This window comes from Rhinolophus sinicus, linkage group LG02, assembly GCF_036562045.2.
Source record: "Rhinolophus sinicus isolate RSC01 linkage group LG02, ASM3656204v1, whole genome shotgun sequence".
NCBI lineage: Eukaryota > Metazoa > Chordata > Mammalia > Chiroptera > Rhinolophidae > Rhinolophus > Rhinolophus sinicus.
Genome location: NC_133752.1, coordinates 92,210,821 through 92,230,511, shown reverse-complemented (window position 1 = coordinate 92,230,511; position 19,691 = coordinate 92,210,821). Strand labels below are relative to the sequence as shown.

At 36.4% G+C, this 19,691-nt stretch overlaps 1 protein-coding gene across 1 annotated transcript in view; it reads right to left on the bottom strand.

Annotated features, from left to right (window-relative positions):
• Positions 1–19,691, bottom strand: part of MALRD1 (MAM and LDL receptor class A domain containing 1) — a 541,690-nt gene that overhangs the window by 473,579 nt on the left and 48,420 nt on the right. The window contains exons 9-11 of the mRNA XM_074324842.1: positions 16,332–16,424; positions 13,706–13,916; positions 4,517–4,663 (exon numbers count right to left, since the gene is read on the bottom strand). Coding sequence (XP_074180943.1) covers positions 4,517–4,663; positions 13,706–13,916; positions 16,332–16,424 — 451 coding nt within the window. The remainder of the gene's footprint in view (positions 1–4,516; positions 4,664–13,705; positions 13,917–16,331; positions 16,425–19,691) is intronic.

Sequence of the window (19,691 nt, the reverse complement as noted above, 5' to 3'; positions counted from 1 at the left end):
ACAAAAGATTTTTAAAACCTATACATTGACAGCTGCAAAGCATTATTTAGAGAAATTAAAAAGATATAAATAAATTGAGAAACTGGAAACAATTGAAAAGATAATCTGTCAACGAGATACAAATAAAAGTTACATATAAGAAATTATTTTATACCGTAAGAAATCATTTTACAGTCATAAATCGGAAAAATTTTAAGAGAACAAAATGCCAACTACTAGTAGGCAAATAGAAAAATGCACTCCTATTTTGCTAGTGAAAATTTAAGTATTAAAATTTTTAGGAAAAGTAATCTATCAAAATTTATTAAAACTATAAATACATGTCTTTCTGTGAAAATATAAGAGTCTCCATCCCAATTGCCTATTGCACAGAATTAAAAGCACCCTATGTAAGAAAATGTATCCAAGAATGGATTTTGAAGCATTGTCATGATATTGTCACTCAACAGGGGATGGCTAGATATATTATGGTATATCCAGTACAAATAAATGAAAAAAAAACAAACAAAATGAATTAGGCTTCTTCTACTTCCAGGCAAAGTTGAGTATCATGGACCAGATTTCATCTTCTGTCCTAAGCTAGCAAAAAAACAAAACAAAACATATATACACACACACACACACACACACACACACACACACACACAATGGTTTCCACATGTAGGACAATGGCAATGTAGAATCACTGGGTAATGATCTCTGAGAGAGGGGAATCAAGTGAGTTAAGCTGACAACGTTCCCAGCTTCCTGCAGAGACAGAATTTCCAGCTGCCACAGCAGGAGTGTGTTGTTCTCTTCCACTTGAAAAGATGAAGTTGGTACTGTGGGGACACCGAAGTGGTTAGGGTTCACGAGGCAGAGTGCTAGGAATAAGAGGACTGCGAAGAGAGAGAGCTTCAGAGATCTGCAGAGAGTCCCCCCCAAATCTCCACCTGAGTACTGAACAGTGCCTAACTGTGAGGAAACTACCTGAGATTGGGGAGCAACAACAGAAGTGGGCAGCTGCAACATTTCTGAAAGGTCACAAAGGCCCAGAAATGACAGCGTTTTCTCAGTAACCAAAGTGAAAAAAATTAATGATATAGGCATTGGACAGAGTACCAAAGCCAAATGAGAATTTATGCCCAGACAAAAAACTATATGCTAATTTTAGAATACATTCATAATCACCAACATTTAGAAACAACCCCGTAAGTCCTTCAACTTGGTGAGTGGACACACAAATAGTAGTTGATCCATACAATGAAATACTACTCAGCAGTAAAAATGGGAGGCACTACCCCTGCAATGAAGAACATGGGTGAATCTCTAATCCATCATGCTCGGACTGAAAGAAGCCAGATTCAAAATGCTACGTGCTGCATGACTCCACTTACATTCTAACAAAGGCAAACCTATAGGACAGAAATCAGATCAGCAGATGCCAGTGACTGAGGAAGAGAGGTGTTGACTCCGAAGTGGTGTAGCAGAATTGTGGAGGCGATGGAACTGTGTTATATCTTGTGATAGTGACCCGATTATATATGTTTATTCTGACTCAATGAACAGTACACCAAAAAGGGTGAATTTTACTGCATTTATATTATATTTTAACATGAAATCATGACTTGGAGGAATTGTCATGAGCTATCTTTACTGAAGAAAACAAGGTCAGGACAGTAGCTACAATATGATCTCATTTTTGGTAAAATAAACAATCACAAAAAAACTTATACATATCTACGATGTAGACAGGCTGTTTGGATGCCTAACAGAGTAGCTAGGAAAGGGAAAGTCGAAGCCAACCAAAAAAGGCGGGTAGGGAAATCAAGGGTTTACTTGAAAAAGAAAAGCTACATCATGTGATACCATTCATCTGTCATGTAAAATTACACATGGGAGGTGTGCATGTAAGAGGAAAAATACTGGAGATTAAACAGGTTTTTTTTTAAGCTGTAATCCATAAACAGAAAGCTGTAAGAACATAAAGAACTGGCACTCTGTGGTCTTAGATATGGAAAATGTAAGATTAACTCTGCTGCATTTCCTCAGAAACTTCCATTTCACTTGCTCCTTTCTCTTCCTGGTACTAGCTTTATTCTCCTCATTTGTGATTGAAGATTACTAGTGATTATCTCAAGGTTCGACAGTAACAATCATGAGTGAAGAAGTGTTGACTCAATGACTAAGATATTCCTTTGATTTGCTCTTTCTAAAAAAAGAAAGACTATATATATATATATATATATATATTTTTTTTTTTTATCCCTCACACTTTGAATCATAACAGCTACCCAGTTGAATCAGTTTATTGTTATCTTTCAATACTGTTTATATCACAGGAAAACAAAAATGGGTCTTTCAATATTTAACCAAAGGGTCCTTCTACAATCCTTCTTTTTTTTTTTTTAGCAGAAATCCTAATTAATTATAAGAGGGCAAGAGTCTCAAGGTGCATTTTAAATGTGTTTTTTAATTGCCATGGCCCTGGTAGTATTCCTAGTATTCCTACCAGAATGAACAAAACTATCCATTAATGTTTATTGAGCTCTTACTATATGAAAAATTTTAACAGATATTATTTCATTTAATTCTCATAATAATTTTATGTGGAAGATACTCTTATTTTCCCTATTTTCTAGCTAAAAAAAGGAGGAGGAGGAGCAGGAGGAGGAGGAGGATTGAAGCACAGAGGTATTTCGGCAACGTGTAGAGCATCAACACCTTGACTTAATCCTGGGCAGCCAGTGTGCCCTCTACCCTGCTGTGGTGGATGTCACCTAAGGCCACCACACACACTGTGTGAGTAGCTTCCTTTTAGGAATCGCTGCTTTGGCTTAGGCCTATATCATCTCTCACTGATTTTATTTCAACACATTCATGTTTTGTTTTGCTTTGCTTTATTTTCATCCCAGGCTTTCACCCTCTCCATTATCCTCATCTCAGCAAAAATAGCCTTTTAGAAAAAAATCTGATTGGTCACATGCTTTAATATGAATAATTAGGTCACCATTATCCTCCTGATAAATTTTAAATTCATAGGCACTCTCTGTTGTCCCCTTCTTTCCTCTCCTGTTTATCTGTTCTATACTCCCTGTCCAAATACACACATCTCTTCACCAGAACTACCTACACATCTCCCATCCTCTTCCAGGATATTCCCTCTAATTAGAATACATTTTCAGCCATCTTTCCTTGGTTCCGCCATCTCTCCTTGGTTCCTTACTTCTACCTTCCTGGCTGCTTTTATCTTCAGAGCTCAGTTCAGAAGTTACCTCCTTCCGTGAGGCATCTCAAATCCACTTGAGTCACCATCCACTTCCTATAAAGCATTTTTCATATCTTATTGCAAATCCTTACTTGTATGCTTCAGTTACTAGACTCCGACCACCATAAGGCAGGGAACTAGGTTTTCACCTGTGCACACCCAGGTCTAGTATATATGGTATATATTCAATAATTGGTTTGGAAAAAGAAAAAGAACCAAAACATTATATGAGCTTGGAGATAGTGTACTACGAATATATAGTTTCAATAATGAATAGTCTCCCTTGTGTTTTAAACTGTAAATTTAATCTGCTCTGCCATAGACTCTTAAAGAAAAAGTAAAACTCATTGGCACAAAAGCAAAAAGTAAGACCTTACTCACTGTCAAATAGTGAGCTGGTTTTACAGTTTTAGACAACAGATGGATGACTAGTAGAGAGAACCATCCACTATACCCTAATATCCTCCCCTGACCAACCCCTGTTTCCAATGGCTGTAATTAGAAATGTGATCAACATTCTTCGTTTTTGGCATACTTCTTTGAAGATCTCAAAAGGGAAATAAATAGAATAATGTCCAATGGGGTTATCCGTGCTTAAAGAGGTTCTACAGTATAGTTTTGCTGTTATAAAGTTAATATGATACTACTGTATCTGGGCAATGACATCTAAATAAAACAAATGAAAAAACAGAACAAGTCTCTTCTGTTTTCCTGGGAGTTTCACAAACCTTTATTGGAATGCTATGTGTAGTTATAGTTGCTCTATTTTAAGAGCATATGTAAATATTGTGGTTAAAAATATATATGAGGAAGAAGCAAGATTGTTTCTTACAAAGAAGCATTAAGAGTGATTAAACTGCATTCAAATATTTGTAGATTTATTTTATGGATAGTGCTAAATCTCTTTTCTCTGTTCCCAGACAGCAGATTAAACTATACTTTTATCTGTTTTCCAAAAATTAGATTGCTCTAAAAAGAAGGTAAGCCTATACATAATTCCTTGCAACAAGAGAAAATTATCAGACTTTTCCCCTCTATGCCTTCAATCCAACCATTTAAAAAATGAGACAACAAAAATGTTACTCATTAAAACAATGCTCCTTTCAAGAAGCTCAATTCATTGCAAATTATTAACTTGATCAGTAAATTTAAACCAACACAAACCATAGTTCCATGTATACAAGTATAGTCAATAGAATGAAAATGCACAGTATAATCATTACACAACATGAAAGACAGCTTTTTTTTTTTTTTTTTTAAATGTCCTACCGTGATTTGCGTTTGCTATGTGATAAGCATCAGGAAGATGGTTCTCTCCACTGGTCAATCCTTTCACAAGTTCCCAGTGTGAATCTTCCGTGAGAAATGCCTCCCAGCCGCAGAAACCAGACTCAAAGTCACATATGAGGTAATTTGCTGTTACGCGTGGAAAAGAAAACAGGTGAAGAGATGTGAAGTAGGAGCATGAAGTGAAACATTGACTCTATACTAGCCAATCAATTTAGGAGGTGAGAATAATCATTCTACTTTGCAAAGAATGTTTTCTGATTATCAGGATACGTTTCCTTTTCCAACCTCACAAAGTTTTCCATGTGTTGTGTTCTACCTACAAGTCTGGCGCATTTTATCCTGGTTGGCCATCTCCACTGTATTTAATGATGCAAGGTAAAACTCTAGAGCTTTTCAGGTACATAATGCACCTGCCAAGAGGAACAAGATTTACCTGAGATGGTAGTAAAAAAAAAAAAAAAAAAATATATATATATATATATATATATAAAATATATATTTATATAATATATAAATATATTATATATATATATATATACACACATATATATGTATTTAAAAGGAAGGAATTTAAATTAGACAGCCAAAAAAAGAAGAAAAAGCCTAACCATTTTGGAATTGCTGTTAAGTTAGATATCCCAAACTTTGCTTTTTTTCCCCTCCTAATACCAAACTGAAAAATTCAGACATACTTAAGTTCCTAAATTGATCACAAAAGAATTAGTTCTAGAGAAAGTCAGGGTTTGGAATAAGCGGTCACAAGCATCTTTCACAGTTTCGTCACCAAATTAGTAAGTAAAACTAATTTCAGAGAACTAGGCAGTAAACTAGAAATTCTAACAACTCGATTTGTGCTTTTGAGAAATTCGTTTTTATGTGCTTAAATTTCCTTTTCCTAAAATAAGAATCATAGTTGTCTGGGGGACAAATTAAAGCAACTAGTTTTAAATGTTTCCAAATATTCCTCCTAATGCAGAGGCATTTTTTTTTTATAACAGTGAAAGACAGGACAAAATAATTCTTGGCCAGGAAAAACCTGAAGTTTTGACAAGCTTTTTAAGATCTTAATGCTATTATTTTTAATAATAACAGACGTGTTACCACTGAGCTCCTTTTCTGTGCCAAGTATTTGTGCATATCACCATTAATCTTCACAAATACCATACACAGTATGTGCAGTTTTCCCCAAATGAGAAAAATGGAACATCAGCAGTAAGTAACTTGCGTATGGTAAGTTTTAATAAATAGAACATCCAGGCTTTGAACTGTCTAATGCAAAAGCTTATACTTTGATACCTCCCTAAACTAGGGACTGTCTGGTCATTAAAAGACCCCATCACCATATCCTTGCTCCTAGCCATTATTTTCAATTTTAAATATGACCAATTTGACCAGTATATTGGATAAGTTCACTCTATCTTAATCAGAAGATCTTCAAATTTCTATAAATAGGGATATGCCTGGTTTCATGACTAGATATTTCATCACTAACATGTCAACTCTAAAACACTAAAGTGCACCATGCAGAAAACAATGCCACTGAAATTTTCTCTACATGTAAATCAAATGTTTAGGTCTCAGAGCTATGGTTGTTTAGATAGTCATGTAATGGATATATAATGTGAGATATACTTTTCCTTCACAAGCAGAAATTATTTTCTCCCACAAATGGATTTCCCAAAAAATAAAAATAAGTGAATTAGCTACAGTATAATAAGGAGAAATGGTTCACATTACTTAATGGTGAGTCAGTATACAAGAAAATGCCATTTGCCCATATACCTAAGTGGAAATCAATTGCTTCTGACGTGTTCTTTTCTCAGCTCAGCTCCAGTTTATAGGATACTGCCATTGATAAAAACTTACTCTTCAAAGGAGAGTCCCTTCTGGTTTGACATAGTCTTAAGCACCTGTAACCTCATGGTGACTGTCTCCCTGGGCCTCCAGAAAACCCTTTGGTCTAGTTCCTTGGTCCTCTACGAACTTTACCACCTACTAGGCCACCTCCCAGCTCTTCTAAGTCAGTTGGTGGGGTACAGAAATGTGCAAGATTTGAAAAACATACTTGACCTCTGAAATGTGCTTACAAGTTCCAAATTCCTCGTTGTGAACTTGATCAAGGAATCATTCCACCTCCCCGCAAGGGGACTCCCAATTCCCATGAGACACATTTCCAAGGCATAGAAAACCTTCCATGGGTAGGCTGGGTGGGCCCAGGATTGCTCCAGTGTATGTCTGTTGTCCTAGCATAATAATTACTACCTCTTGTTTTCCTCACAACTGTCCCTGTTAGAGCAATAAATTCAATATTGCCCTAGTAGGGCAATAAATTATATACTGATACACAAAGGAAACAGTGCTGTGCAAATAACCTTATTCACTCCAGGTGGCCACTGAAGTTACCTATTGTAGTAACCATCCTATTCCCCAACTAGGACTTGGTATGAAATGGTTGTAAGACCAGTGAGTGTGGAAATGGAAAGTACAACATGACCCAAGCATCCCCAATCCCTTCAACAGACTCTTCACAATTGTGTCTGTGTCACTTAACTGCAAAGATGTAGACTTCAAGACACAGTAACTTTGGTTTATATAAATGTTGAAATTTGGCTTTAGGAGAAAAAGTTCAAACCGTTTATTTCATTACTTGGATGTCTTATCAGTTAAAATGCCAATTTTTGCACTTTCCACAGAACACCAAACACTACAGTCCTTTGAAAAATAAAAATTAATTTTTTAAATCCATCACCATAAATATATGTAAAAGCAAAATGGTGCAATCACCTCTGTAAAAAATTGTGGTGAATTACTCAGTTACTTTTACCAATGACATTTGTTCCAGTACACTTCAAAGGACGTTTTTAAAGCTAATATTCTAGAAATTTAACTGCACTATAAAATTTAAGTCAAATTCCAGTCACCACAGTTGGAAGTTCTTCCATTAATATTTTCCATACATACTTCAAAAAGTTTATAGTGAAGTTATAAATATCTAAAGAAAACCAGGAGGGCCAAACACATTCTGGTAATGAATAAATGCCTTATGATACTGTATACGCTAAATGCTAAATATTGTAAAATCTCAAAAATCATCTATTCATATTATAAACAATGCATTCATCATAAACAGTGATTTTTATTACTGATGGCTTTTATTTAAATGTCAGTGATTACAGAATACACTTCACCATTTCTAATTCAGAGCGTAAGATATGCCACTGTTCATAATTTTAGTCAAATTTCACTGAGTTCATCAGTTAGAGCAATATTTTTAATTTATGACAAAGCTTTCTCTTGCATATTTAACCACTGCAGCACACTGGCAGAAGAAAAATAATTTCATTGTGGCGGCTGAGGAAAATTCTTCTGGATCATAAAAATTAAAATATTTATGAATTCTCCATTTCAGAAGTAAACCAGTTCTCTATTACATAAGAAAAAAAGTGTGTATGTGAATGATGGGGAATGTTCCATTCACTAAGCATATATTGTAGGTTTTAGTATTATGTATACATTTTGTTAACATTTATTAAGAAACTACGAGAATCTATTCCCCACTAAACATACATATAATTCCCTGGCCTCAGGAACTATTTCAATATTCAATAATGTAAAAAAATATATGAAATACATCCAGAGACAGTATCACAGTAAAAATTAAATGGATTGTATTGAATTCATGGTTTATGCTTCTTTCACTTGAATATTGCACCAACTTCTCTTTTGAAGTGCCACAATTTACATTAGCATTTTAAACACTCCAACAAGTTCTATAAGTAAAAGAAAGTGTTTCCCCACATAATTTTCCACTGTTTTAATTTAAACAAAGATCTATCCTTTCATCCTTTTTGGAGCATGCGTGTGTGTGTGTGTGTGTGTGTGTGTGTGTGTGTGTGTCTGTGTGTGTGCACACACACACATACACATAATTTTTATATGCTATGATTAAAAATTAGATATTATTTTTTCAAAATTCTATTGTGACAAAATATACATAGCATGAAATTTACTTTAACCATTTTGTGTAGTTTAGTGGCATTAAGTATATTCACACTGTTGTACAACCATAACCATAATGCGCCTCTAAAACTTTTTCATCTTCCCAAAGTGAAACTCCATTCCCATTCAACACTAACTCCCCATTTTTCACTCCACTTTACCCCTAGCAACTACCATCCTGATTTCTGTTTCTATGAATTTGATTCCTCTACATACCTTATATAAGTAGAACAATATACTTACCCTTTTGTGACTAGCTTATTTCACTTAGCATAATGTCTTCAAGGTTCATACATGTAGTGTGTCTAAACATTCAGTGTATTTTATATGCAAATTGTTCAGCTAGCCAATGCATACTTTTAGATATGTTTGGCATATATTCTAATTATTTTATTAGAAATAATTTAATTATATTGCATATATTTTATTAAATGTCTCTATTTATAATCATATTAATAACTATCGAAAAGCTATTGTCAGGAATCATGCAGTAGTTGCCTTTGGAGACTGGCTCATTTCACTTAGCATAATGATTCCATATATATGAGGTATGAAAAAATACTCAAACTCACAGAAGCAGAGAATAGAACAGTGGTTACCAGGGGCTAGGGAGACAGGGAAATGGGGAGTTGTTCAATGGGCATAAAATTTCCGTTATGCAAGATGAATCCGTTCTAGAAATCTACTGTACAGCAGAGTGCCTATAGTCAACAATACTATATTGTCCACCTTCTCATTCAAACGTTTTGCTTACTTGTCTGCTCCACCAGCACAGTCAGCAGGACCAGTGGTTTTTGTTGTTGTTGTTTGTTTGTTACATCATTTAAATGATCTATTTGAAGCTGAATGTGCTGTCACAGGATAGGCGATGAGGCCTTTTAAGGTCGACTTGGTGACGTTTTACTGGCCAGGAGGAGGCAGTCTGTTTACAACTTTCACAGGTGATGCCCTCCACTCAGTCAGGATTATAAGATTTCTAACAAATTCTGCAAAAGGGCTTGAGGTGAACCCAGTTAGTGCTCTGTGCACACCACATACAGGTGCTTCCCTAACTGATGCTGCAGTCCTTGCAGTGACAACAGCCATATTTCTGCTCTGAGAAGTGGTAGCCCAGGCGCTCCTCTTCTGGATGGGGCTCCACGACAGGTGGAGTCCTCCCCACTGGCGTGAGTTGCTCAGGCTCCTCTTGCCCACCTGGGCTCCCAGTTCGCCCTGCACCATGGTCTGGGCCTCGTCCTCCTCCCAGGACTACGGTCCTGGGGCCGCCTTTCAGGCCGACAACTCTCGCTCCTGGGGCCTCAGGTGGCGGCCCTGACTCCCTTCCAGCGCCCGGGCCTCTGGTCGCCCGCCGGGGACTGGACCCCCTTCTGGGGTGGCACACAGCAGGGAACACCGAGCGAGTGCACCGGGACAGCGCCGGGGAAGCTGCCCTGATCCGGGGGCCGGGGGCCGGGGTCGGCATCACGGGTTCCGTGCAGCCGCGGGCGCTACCGCAGCGAGCGCTGCACGCCGGCGTCCTGGCTTCACCTGTGAGGCCGTGTCGTGGCTACTGGCCCCGCACGCCCGCTGGCGCAGGCCCGGCTCACCTGCGACAGGAGGGCCCTGAGCTGTTCCCAAGGATAGCCATAGACGGCCTGGGCGGCTGCTAGCTACCCGCTTCCGGGAAAGACGAGGGAACGAGAGGGGAACCCCCGCCCTAGTGCCACCAGCCGCCCCAGCGCTGCGCCCGTTCCCTTGGCAGGTATGGGTACCGAGTAGGGGCCAACGCCAGGTACATGTAACCGTCCAGCTCCTCAGCCCCCAGGCCAGACATACGCGCAGCCCTGCCAGCTTAAGAGGGCAGTTCTCATCAGTGTGCTTACTATATAAAATATAAAAGGAGGGGGGTGTGGTGTGGGGTCTCTGGTCCTGCTACCAGCATATGAACCCAGGACATGGTGAGGCCAAAAAGGAACACCCAGGGAGCCACAGATAGGAGTGTCATACCACTATATTCTTGCTAGCAGCTGGGTTGGAGATACAGGAAGCAGGCTCCACATGATCCACAACCTGCCCTCTGCTTCTCTGCTAACCAATCAACCAACCCCCTCAGCAGAGCCAAGGCAGTTATATTAGTGGCTAATGGCTAACCCATAACAGCTGATGACCAACTAGTCAGAGCTGAGGTCCATCTACTACCCGAGCCAGCACCTTTCCACGCGAGGCCGAGAGCCTGGAAACTGCTCTGTGGGACTCTGTCCCCACAGGGGGACACAAGGAAAACTTTAGAGGTGAAGGATATGGTGATGGTTTCACAGGTGTATGCATAAACATATGTCCAAACTCATCACGTTATACACATTAGCTATGTGCAGGGGTTTTGTATATCAATTATACCTTAATAAAACTTTCTTTTTATCTATTGTTTAGTATTATAGCAATGCTTCTAGAGAATTTTTCCTTCTTTTGTGAAAGGTCTGTACTAATTTGCCTTTTCTTAAGCCTACATTTTTTTAATATATACTATCTGTTTTCTTTCTCAATTGTCTCCTGATTTCTAAAGCCTATTTGGCACAGTGGTTCTCAAACATTAATATACATACGAATCACGTGAGATGTTAAACTGCAACTTTTGGTTCTGTAACACAGGAGTGTGGCCTGCAGTTCTGCATTTGGAATGAGCACACAGGTGATGCAATGCTGCTGGTCCACCAAGTACACTATCTTCGCAAAACTCTAACAAAATCATTCTCACTTTAAAATTAACAGCGTTTTAAAAGGCACTGAGCTAGAGGCTCAGTCAACTACCCCTTGTAAAATAGTATCGAAAAGTAAGAGGAACTTGGAAATGAAAGAACTCCTCAGTGAGTGTGCCTTTTGGGAAAAACACACTGACTATACTAAGTATACTGAGTATAGCATACTGACATTCAGGAGTTAGTATTTATGAAGTCTCCAAAATATGGTTAATACTCCTGGTGCTATTCAAACTCCATATATAAATTGCACCATCCTAGAGATTCATCCTGAAATGGGATAAAAAGAAGACATAAAAAGTATCTTTCTTGTGCTTCATGAATTTGGAAATTCTAAGAAAACTTTGTATTACAAATTCAAACTGGTAAAATACAGACTTAAAAGTATATGTAAACTGTTTCAAACTGGTTTTAAATTTCAAAGGGGAGCCAATCTTACTTTGTAATAATACATATAGGCATGTGTATATATGCACAAATATATTAAATATTTTAGTGCAGAAAATAGTGTAACATCACTTCTAATAATCCAATTGCTATGTAAATAATCTCAGAGCAAAAGTGATTGTGCAAATATTTACATGAAATACTCATGTTTGCATCAAAATACACAGATATGCATGCATCAAAATATGTAAATATTTTGTAATGTGTAAGATGGCTACATTTTTATGTCATATCTCTTATATCAAGTTATCTCAATCAAGCAAACATGCCAGGTTTTCTTTGATCAAATGAGGTTACATTATCTGGGAAACTTAACAGACTAAGAAGTAACACTGTTTGTTGATAAATACAGACCTATGTTCCTGCATTCACACCGAAGACATAGCAGAATGGTATCAAGATATACTCTACTGGAAAAATGCCAGATGTGTAATCAATAAAACTTCAATAAAGGAAGAGAAATGGGAAAATATATCTAAAATCAAATGTTACGATATCTACTAATACTTCAGGTGGAATTTGATTAACAGAAACAATTAAAATGAGAGCATAAAGAACCCTTCACTATGGGGGAGGGGAGAAGTGGAGAGAAAATATAAGCTTCAAAATGTACAACTGAAAAGACAGGAAATATGTTTACTTTCAGATATTGAAATTGAAAAGGCAAACCATTAGAAAGCTGAATTTCTCCAAAAGAAATGAACTAAATTGTCTGTAAAAAATTTAAATGAAGTACAGAAAGGAATCTGACACTCACATTAGAGAAAATGAATTGTCCTCACATTGTTTCGTTTTTTCTTTTCTTTTTTTTTGAATGAAAAAGAACCACCCAAAATTCCATTGAGATCAGCAGATTATTGTGTTTAAAACTAGGTGTCTGAGAATTAATAGAATTGCTGTTTATAAATAGGTAGAGGATTTCTTCCCCTGCTTCCCTATCTTGTTTCCTGCATCCTTCTCCACTGCTCTGATAAAATCCTTACTCATCAACAGAAACACATTGTACAAAGAGCGTTTCATGAAAAAGATGACATTTATCTTCTAGCAATGTTTTTTTTCTTGCTCAATAAAATACCTCGCTACAAAAAAACACTGCAGCAAAATAAATGTCAAAGTTTTAATAATTTTTCAAAACTCACTTGTTTGTCCCCTGAGAATTAACTCTGGGTAGTGAACACACAATGTGATATACAAATGATGTATTACGGAATTGTACACTTAAAACCTATGTAATTTTGCTAACCATTGTCATCCCAATAAATTTATTTTTTTTAAAAACTGAGTTATTTGTGATATAGGAATTGGGTTCATTGAGTCGGAATTCATTTCTGAAGAGACACAGTATTATAGTTGCTAAGTTACCGCATATGAGAACTATCATGTGGTTAAATTATATTTCCTTTTAAATATGACTAGGCTTGAATAGAAATGGGATTTTTTTGTCACCACTCCCATGAGAGGCTCTCCATAAAAGGCCTGTGAAAGAAAGGTGTTGTGCCTTTTTTGCCCAGTCATGACTACCAAGTATGGCTGGCATGATTTCTGTAGTCATAATGGCTACCTGGAAGTCAATGCCAGCCCTCCTCCTCTTCAACCCCTCCCCACAGCTTCCTACATACTTGGTCAGGATGGAGAAAGGCCTACATTTAATAAAGATTAGCAATCCATAATATATGTCTCCAAGGGGAAAGGTCCAACGAGGTTCCCTCTCCCACCCATTTCCCTGTTTAATGGCAACACACACACACCCCAATTACAACTATTCATTTGTTGAACAAATAGTGAGGTTTTGCAGTATTAGTAACCACCACCAAAACATTAAATTAGCACAGAGACCCCACGAGGAATAGTGCTGATTGTTTTAGAATGTGAATATGCATTTATCTTATTTCATTAGCTTGCTCAAAACAAGGACTAGTACTTGAAATCTATCTAACCACAGTCAAGAATTTGAACGTGTGAGTGAGGAAACCATTAATTCACTTACAGCAAATTTCTGGGTCTTCATCACTCTCATCAGAACAGTCCTGCTGAGCGTCACAGACTGATTCTTGGGCGATGCACTGTCCACTGGCACAAGTGAATTCATCTGCAGAGCAAAGCTTTCTTCTGGACAGGTCCTGTGCACAGGCGTAGACCCAGAGCTGATCCAGACCAATAAAGCCTTTCTGGCTCAAAATATCTCCTTCAAAAATAATCTTTAGGAGGGGAAATGAACAATTTATGAGTTCATAATATCTTTAAAAGACATAATAATAATAGCAATAATAATAATAATTATTATTATTAAGAAGAAGCCTGTTTAAAGAGCAGACAAATACAATTGATACCAAAGTTCCTATTTGAGAAGCCTAACCCATGCACATTAGACGGATGAGCACATTAGATCCACTGAGGCCTGTGATAAATCACCCAGGGTCAGAAAAAATAGAGTTTCCAAGTTAACCTTCGACAACGTCCCTGGCTGTAAACTTTTTACCTGGTCATCATCTTTGCAGCTCTCTTTCTTTAATATTCAAGGAAAAGAATAAGTAGTGTCACTTCTGCATCTGATTGTTTACTGAAAGTATTGGAATGCATGAAGGGAAATGTCAGGCAAATAGTAAGGGATGCAATAGAAGAATAGAAAATGTAAACGAGTATAAAAGTTTATTAATTTTTTATGAAAGAATTTCTTTAATAATCAAGAAGTGCTAATTAAAGGAAATACATCTCATTTTTCTCCAATAAAATGCCTACCTTTTCTGAAGCTATACAGCATTAGCAAGTGAAACAACCATACATTGCTCGCTCAATGTAAGATAACGTCGAACTACTAATATTCTTTGAGGTTAGTTAACATCAAGTGAGAGATCGAAAATGCTGATTGTATAGCAAATAACTAATTCTCTGCTGTCCAATATGGTCACCACAGCTACATAGGGATATTTCAATTTCAATTAAAATTCCGTTCCTCAGCAGTACTACGAGCCACATTTCAAGGGTTCAATAGCCATATGTGCTAGTAACTACCATACTGGAGAACACAGACATAGAAAATTTCCATTATGATGGAAAGTTCTATTGAACAGTGATGAACTAGATGTTGTTAACATATAAATAAGATACTTGGAATAAAGGCTGACTTCTTTTAGTCTCTTCCAGCTTAAAGTTTCTGAACAGACTCTTCTTTGCAAAAACATGAAAAATACATATTTGTTAAAAATTACTGAAGATCAATGTCAGTTTACAAATATATTTAACAATTTAGAAAATAATGTTAAATTTAAATCACATTTAATATTAACAACATTTGTATGCTGCTATACACTTTCCCCATAATGAATATCATAATAAAAATATGTAAAAATTTTTGGAGCTGCAGCTCTATACTTTCATAGCAGCAAGAGATTAGATATGCAGAAATATCAATTTGGATTTCAAAAATTGATAAATTTAAATCTCAAAAGTTTTCCACCATTGAAAATCTGATTACATTTAATACGCACTTGGAAACCTAAAATAACTTTCAAATTATTTTCTTTATATTTTACTTTTTTTAGCTTTGTGTTAAATAACAATAATTTAATAATCAGTTTATGTAAAAAGAATGAAACTCCAATCATTTTGTATTTCTTTCAAAAGTTATAAAGGAAGATATCAGCTTAGAAAAATTGAAATAATGTCAAAATGTTAACTCAATAGGTTATGATAGAAATCTCAACTTTGCTAAGATTGCTACCAAAATGCTATGGTTCAGAAATTGTAACTTCAGCAGTAAACAGGATTCTAAAAATCTACATAATTACAGGTCAGTATCATTTGGGTTCTCCTTTTTAACACTTATAAAAATGTATGAAGGTGGCATTAGCATGAGGAATGAAATTGGTTTCATAAGCCACACATGCATTCACTTATTATTTTATACTCACACTGCAGTATAAATATATTTACATACTCTATATATAACACAAAGTGAATGGAATTTTAAATAAAGTACTGCACTTCAAAATAAAATTCTAAATAGCAATTAATAATGACAACTATTTAAATGTTGATCTCACTGACATTACTATATTTTGCAATATTGTCATGATATTAGAAAAGAAAGAAATGACAGGCAAATATTTAATCTGGAAGTTTAAAAAAATGTTATGAGATATCTTTTTTCTGCACAATCTCAATAAAATCCCAAGTAAACCTTTGTGAGAGAGACAGTCTTCCCACTGAGCAGATGTATATTTCAGATATATCTCTGTATAGGTAGAGTTACCCATATGTTATAAAGATGTGAATTACTGCATTTCAATACCAGTTGATTTTTTATCTGCTTACAATGCAATTTGCTCCCCTAGCTGCAGTGCATGGTGTTGGGGGGTACTCGTCAGGGAGCCCATGGAGAATGAGGAAGATTTAAACAAGACAACTCACACTCTGGGTTGTCCTCTCGGGACATTTGGCCTGAGAAGGGCGAGGTACAATGAAAAGAAGCGGGTAATCCCTCTCCCCAAACATACAAGGCCACATCCCTACTTTAAATGTTAATTTAAATTTAGCAGTGGGTGATAAATTCACTACTGCAAAACTAACAATAAAATTTAATGATAAAAATTATTTTTTTTTCCCTTTTATACCTTAAATGTCTTCAGTCCTTCTGGTATTAACACATCTGCTTTCACCCATTTTCTGTGAGTTGATGTGTTATATGTCCAAAATATTTCTTCTTCCTTTGATTAGAAGAAAAATACATTACTCATTTCCCCAAATTCTACTCTCATATTTACCTATGTACTCTCTTAATTACATTTGAGTAGAGTTTACCCTACCTGTATGATATTAAGTAGTAAGAAATCTAAAGTATTGGTGAAAAAGCTGTATACCATTTTTGTAAGGGAAAAATAAGAAAATGGGGGGTATGAATGAGGGGAGCACAGAGTTTTTTTAGGGAAGTGAAAATACTCTGTATGATCATATAATGGTGCATATATGTCATTGTCATTTGTTAAAATCCACAGAATGTACAACATGCTGTATCATGCATCTGTATAGAGATCATTTCCCAGGTTGCAAAATGTATGCAAAATTATGTTACTATACACATATTCAATAGAAGTCTATAACGTACTCCAAAATTTTGCCTATGGTATTGGGCTTCATGATTCATGACCGTGCTTTTATGCTCTGAAATAATCCTATTTTTCTTTATATGTTATCAAACATTTCAGTTAATTTTACATTTCCCTGGTTAGGATAGAACAAATTGTTCACAATATTTACCTATCGAATGCACTGATTTTTCATGTATTGATATAGTGACAATACAGAAAGTGGCATAAATAAGTCTCATGTTGAGCTCTGAGACGATCTCTGTGCCCTCTTTCACTGTGAGATAAGCATCGCATTGGGAGGGGACATCTAGTTGTAATGACACATGATACATGACACGTGACACTCACACTCTCATAAGCATTTACCTCCTCACTCAGCTTCACTTATTTCATTTATACCCAAGATTTTCTAAGAATTAATCTATTTTCGACTTAGTCCTTAACAGTCTGATATCTACTCCAATTTCCAAGTCTTAAATATTTCCGAACATAGTCTAAACCCATTAAAATGTACTTCATTTCATTACTTATTCAGATCCACTGGTAAGACTCCCACAAGACAGCAAAACATACATGGTAGGCGTGTTTTCAGCTGATAGCTTCCAGGTCACATCAGGAGGAATTGGTTATAAAAAGCTGAGAGACTCAGCTAATTTTTCTTCCAATTATTTTCTAGGCAACTTTGGTTAGTTAGCATCAAGACACTTATATCCTCCGCAGATACTTTTAGTGACGCTACTTGGCAAGTTGTGTTCATCACTTCCCCTCATTTTCATTTTATGAGAATGATTGAGAGCAATCATGCTCTTTTTTCCATAATAACTGATCGATTCCCCTCCGTGCTACCTGAAGAAGAATGCACTTACATTTTTTTGAAAAGTGAGCAGAGTTTTTTATAAATGTAAATGGCTTTTCATACACTAAGTTAAGGATATATTGTGTATGAAATCCAGATTTTTCTACCACAGTTTCCTGTCTAATGACACAGCAAGGAAAATGAAAGATAACCCCAACTAAACAAAATCAGCTTTTGTTTTAGGCCTGTCCTCACTCTCAGACTCCTGCGTATCTAGTTGCTTTCAGCAGTGTCAATGCAAATGAGACCCTCAGCTCAGAAAAGCCTTTCAAGTGATGTTCTAATTTTTTATTGTCTTAAAATCAATCAATAAATAACATGTTTTAAAAATGTGTTGACTTCTCCAGACCATCATCAAAAGTGCTATTTTACCCTCAAAAATACATACATTTATCACTAGATCTCTTAGAAATCCCAGCTTATCCATCCCTCTTCCAGTGAAGAAAATCAGAGGTACCAATTTCAAGGTTTTATTTTATTTTGCTATGTAACTACTTTTGATTGCATGCGGGGATAGGACCATGTGCTTTGGTAAAGACCTTCCTTCAAGAAAAGCGTAGTATGGCTTTTAAAACTGTATCATAAGAGAAAAGATATCTTCTGAGGCAGTTTCTTTCCTGCTCCAAATATGTTTTCTTCCTATTTGCCAGTGGGAAGTTAGAGAATATGTAAAAGGTATCAGAGGGCACCCCACTATCTTTGGCTCACTGACAACGTAGGTCTCCTAAGGATAAAGGATAGGCTGTTGCTATAATTACTGCCTTACCGACAGAGACCTAATCACAAGAATTGTCACATAGCACCAACTAGAACTGCTACACACTTCAGCTGACTCTGAGAGGGTCAATTTATTTAGCAACTTGCCTCTCACATGTGTTTTCTATTTCTCAAGTTCAATTGTCCTCTGAAAATAAAGAAAATGACCCTTAGAGTTCTCACCAGATCTTTCTTGGTTTACCTGCACATATTCTAAGGCAGGGGTGTCCAAACTGTGGCCTGCGGGCCAACTGCAGCCTGCAATCCATTTTTAATTGGCCCGTAGCAAATTCCAAAAATATATTTAGTTTACTTAAATAAGCCAGGTGAGGCAATACGTACTTCACCTCGAGTGAGTGGCCCGGCTGTTTGTGTATTTTACCACATATGGCCTTTGGTGAAAACCGTTGAAAAAAGTATGGACACCCCTGTTCTAAGGGTTGTTTTCTATATTCTATTCATGGAAGATGTAAATGATCACTTTCATCAAGAGCTAATTTTAGAAATGATACATTTGGAGTACTTGTTAAAGTGTGTGATAAAACATCAACTTGTGATTTAAATGTACTTTCATGCAAATTTTGCATTGGTGAGCAAAGTGTTTAGAGCAGAGCAAATTGTCAGAAAAGACAGAACACTGTCTTGCAGAATACTGGGTATACTAATGAATCAAACATCAGTCAACACTCTCTATGATATACACCCGATTGGTTCTGATTAACACACCACAACAGTTCTCCATCATTAACTTCTTTTCTTTAAAGTGGGAAATGAAATGTTGATAACTGTTCTTATTATATGAGGTGATATCTGAAGCCAATTTGTTTTCCTCTTTTCTTGTCCCATCCTAAAGCCACCAGAGAAATGATATTGCTCATTCTGAGTAATCCTTAGTTCCATTCTACATGTACTGAAACTTTTAAAATCCATCACTGGTGTTTAGGACAGATTAAAATAATCTGCAGGATTAGAATATGTAGGATACAAATTGCTACTTAAATGTAGGCAAAGGACTATCAGAGGAACATATATTTTAAAGCATCTTTATAATACAAACATAACATTATTCTAGAACTTTTTTCACTATGTCTTTGTTGAAGAAGGAAATTTGAAAATATATAGGGTTGCAAATTTTCATGGAGGCTCCCTGGGCTTGGGTGAAAGAGCACAGGTAACAATAACTAAAAGATGATTGTAACATAAAAGGTTTTTTTTCTTTTTAAAATTTCTCCCATGTATCTGGGAAGTTTGGAGTACTACACAAAGGGCAGGGA